Here is a 3,222-nt window from a genome sequence, read left to right on the forward strand (position 1 = left end):
TATATCTACTGAGGTACGCAATTGAGCATATTATGATGGCTTAGAAGATATAAATTTGTTTCTGGATAAATTCGAAAGGGATGTACCTGAGGAGTGTCAGTTCCAAGCATTGGACATTGCACTGACAGCTACGCCTGCCATATGGTGGGGTACACATAAGAACAATTTTTCAGACTGGAAGGAGTAGCATAAGATGAAGAAGTTATAGTTTGGATATGCCAATACCTTCATTGTTGAAAAATATACAGGGAAGGATGATCCAAGTGAAAATATAGCTCACTGGACGAAATAATGGGGAGAGGAACCACAACCTGAATGGGCTCATATATTATGCCACACTTTGGATACTATTCCGATGAACTGGTATTTAGAAACAGAGCTACTACACGGAACCGTAGAGTGGGACATTCTGAAGGAAAGCTTTCTGTTAACATTCAATTTTGAGAATGGATTCAAATTTATTGATGAAGCTTTATAGGAAATCAAGGTTGCAATATTTAGAACACCTATAGAGCCTATCACGTGGGCACAACCAAACTGGAGTATGTAGCTGCACCATGCTCTGGAGTGCTACAATGTTACTTTAGAAGAAGGCGAGGAAGACCCCAGGAATATCAATACCCCTGAGTTAGAGGGAAAACGTGAAGTCCCTAGGCCTAAGGTAGAATTTCTTGACATCTCAAAACCATTAAAATCCAAGCAAGTGAACATTGGGTCGGAAGCGCAGCTAAAGTTCGTGAATATAGGGGATTACTGGGATGAGGAAAAAATTGAAAAAGTCATGGAGTTATTGCAGGAATATCGAGACTTGTTTCCAATAAAGTTATTTGATATGAATGGGATAGTAGGTGATATGGGTGTTATGAAGATCAATCTTAAGATAGATGCAAAGCTGATAAAGTAGCGCCCATACTAGTTGAATCCTAAATACAAAGAAAAAGTTCTCAAAGAACTAGATAAGATGCTTGCAGCAGGAATTATTGAGCCTATAGGAGAATCATATTGGGTTAGTCCTATGGTAGTTCAAGAAAAGAAGACCAAGGGAAAAATTAGAATCTGCATAGATCTAAGGAAGTTGAATGATTCTTGTGTAAATGATCCATTCCCTACGTCAAGAAGCCTACTCTTTTATAGATGGGTTCTCAGGATATCACCAAATCAAGATCACGCTAGTAGATCGAAGTAATACTACCTTCTCCATAGAATGGGGCACTTTTCAATATACAGTTATTCCAGAATTACACGAGGTTTTACTGGAATGATGATTTCTAGAAAATATTAGATGTGTTGAAGGAAAAAATGCTTACAACACCTATTCTATTGTTCCTTGATTGGAAGAAGGAATTCCATGTACATGTATATGTGTCCTACATAGCATTAGGAGCAGTGTTAACCCAACTAGGCACAAGAAATATCGACCATCTGATTTCATTTGTGATAAAAAAGTTGTCTAAGGAGGAAAATAATTATTCAACCACGAAGCTGAAGGGTTGGCGATGGTATATGCGCTCTAGAAGTTCAGGCATTGTTTGTTGGGTGTGCACTTGAAAATGTACACAGACCATTCCGCTTTGAAGTACCTGGTCAACAAGCCTGTGTTGGGGGGAATTGGTAGGTGGTTACTGGTATTTCAGCAGTACGACTTTGAAGTATTTGTGAACCCAGGAAGATTAAATACTAGAACAGATCACCTTTCGTAGATTGAGAATGGTGAACAACCTACAAGTTTGTATGAAGGATTGTTTGATGCATAGCACTTTGTTGTGCGTGTTGCAGATGAACATTTTATAGATATAATCCAATTCTTGTCTATAGGTACAACTCCTGAAGGGTATACGATGCAACAGAAGAAATAATTGGTGGTCAGGGCTGCATATTTCTCCATCACTGCAGGGAACTTTTATAAAATGGGCTCGGATGAAGTTCTTTGTAGGTATGTACTGGATTATGAAAGACAAACTATCCTAACTAAAGCACATGGAGGAGTTGTTGGAGGAAATTATTGTGGAAGTTAGATTGCGTAGAAGATCCTACGGGCTAGGTTATGGTGGCCTACAATGCACAAAGATTCTAAGGAATATTATAGGGTGTGCGAAGTGTGTCAGAGGACTGGGAAGCTGTCATGAAGGGATGAACTACCTCTAAACCCACAAGTCTCACTACATGCCTTCGATAAATGGGGAATAGATTTTGTAGGCCCTATTCAACCACTAGGAAATAAGACAGGAGCATGATCCATCATAACGACAACATAATACTTAACCAGGTGGGTTGAGGCATAGCCCATGAAGGATTGCAATGTGGCTACAACTGAAAAGTTTATATTTGAATACATTTTGTCTAGGTTTGGCTGCCCTGAGATTTTGATGAGCGATAGGGGTTCACATTTCCTGAATGAAACAATTTCTGCTTTTCTTGAAGAATTCCATATGTATCATTAGAAAATCATGTTGTATCATCCTCAAGAAAATGGCACAATGGAAGCCTTTAATAAAATCATGGAGAATGATTTGACGAAGATCTATAATGCAAATAGGAACAATTGGGATGTGCACATACTAGCTATTCTTTGGGCATATAGAACTACCTGTAAGAAGTTGATTGGACAGACATCATTTAGGCTAGTTTATGGACAAGAGGCAGTGATGAAAATGGAGTACATCGTGCCTAGTTTGAGGATTGTTGCAGTCATAGAAATGAAAGATCGAGATATAATGGAAGAACACCTCACACAAATACTTGAGTTAGAAGAAGATCGCTTCTTGGCAGGCTTTCATCAGCAGGTGCAGAAGGCTCGAGAAAAGGCGTGGCATGATCACCACATTAAGCAGCACACCTTTAAAAATGGAGATTTAGTATTGATGTATGATAGAAAGTTTACGAAGTTTCTAGGAAAGTTTTAGATGCATTGGCTGGGACCATACATCATCAAGGATATTACAGATGGAGGTGCAGTTTAGCTCGCGAAGCTGAATGGGGAGCTATTTCTAGGAAGAATCAATGGGAATCAGTTGAAGTTGTACAAGGGTGATCCCACCCCTGTACAATGACTATATGGATGTAGGAAAATCTTAATACTGCAGGCAGTTGCAAGGAAGTGCGAGACTATAAACTACACTACTAGAAGGATAGTTTGGCTAAGTGAATGGACTCCGTGATGATTAGAAGAAAGGCGCAAAGGGGAGCTGCGACGAAGGAGCTGCACTATCACGGTGGGTCCTA

General features: G+C 39.5%; 1 protein-coding gene across 1 annotated transcript; it reads left to right on the top strand.

Annotated features, from left to right (window-relative positions):
* The first annotated feature begins 2,498 nt into the window (after positions 1-2,498).
* LOC149227230 (uncharacterized) lies at positions 2,499-2,903 on the top strand. Its single transcript, XM_089380433.1, has one exon. The coding sequence runs from the start codon at positions 2,499-2,501 to the stop codon at positions 2,901-2,903; it is 405 nt and encodes a 134-aa protein (XP_089236559.1).
* Positions 2,904-3,222: the final 319 nt, after the last annotated feature.

Source organism: Pinus tabuliformis, chromosome J, assembly GCF_031772625.1.
Source record: "Pinus tabuliformis cultivar Carrire ecotype Pingquan chromosome J, CPIR1, whole genome shotgun sequence".
Classification (NCBI taxonomy): domain Eukaryota; kingdom Viridiplantae; phylum Streptophyta; class Pinopsida; order Pinales; family Pinaceae; genus Pinus; species Pinus tabuliformis.

Bases quoted from the DNA above. Each gene is read 5' to 3' on its own strand.
- LOC149227230 (XM_089380433.1), top strand. From the start codon at position 2,499: ATGGAGAATGATTTGACGAAGATCTATAATGCAAATAGGAACAATTGG.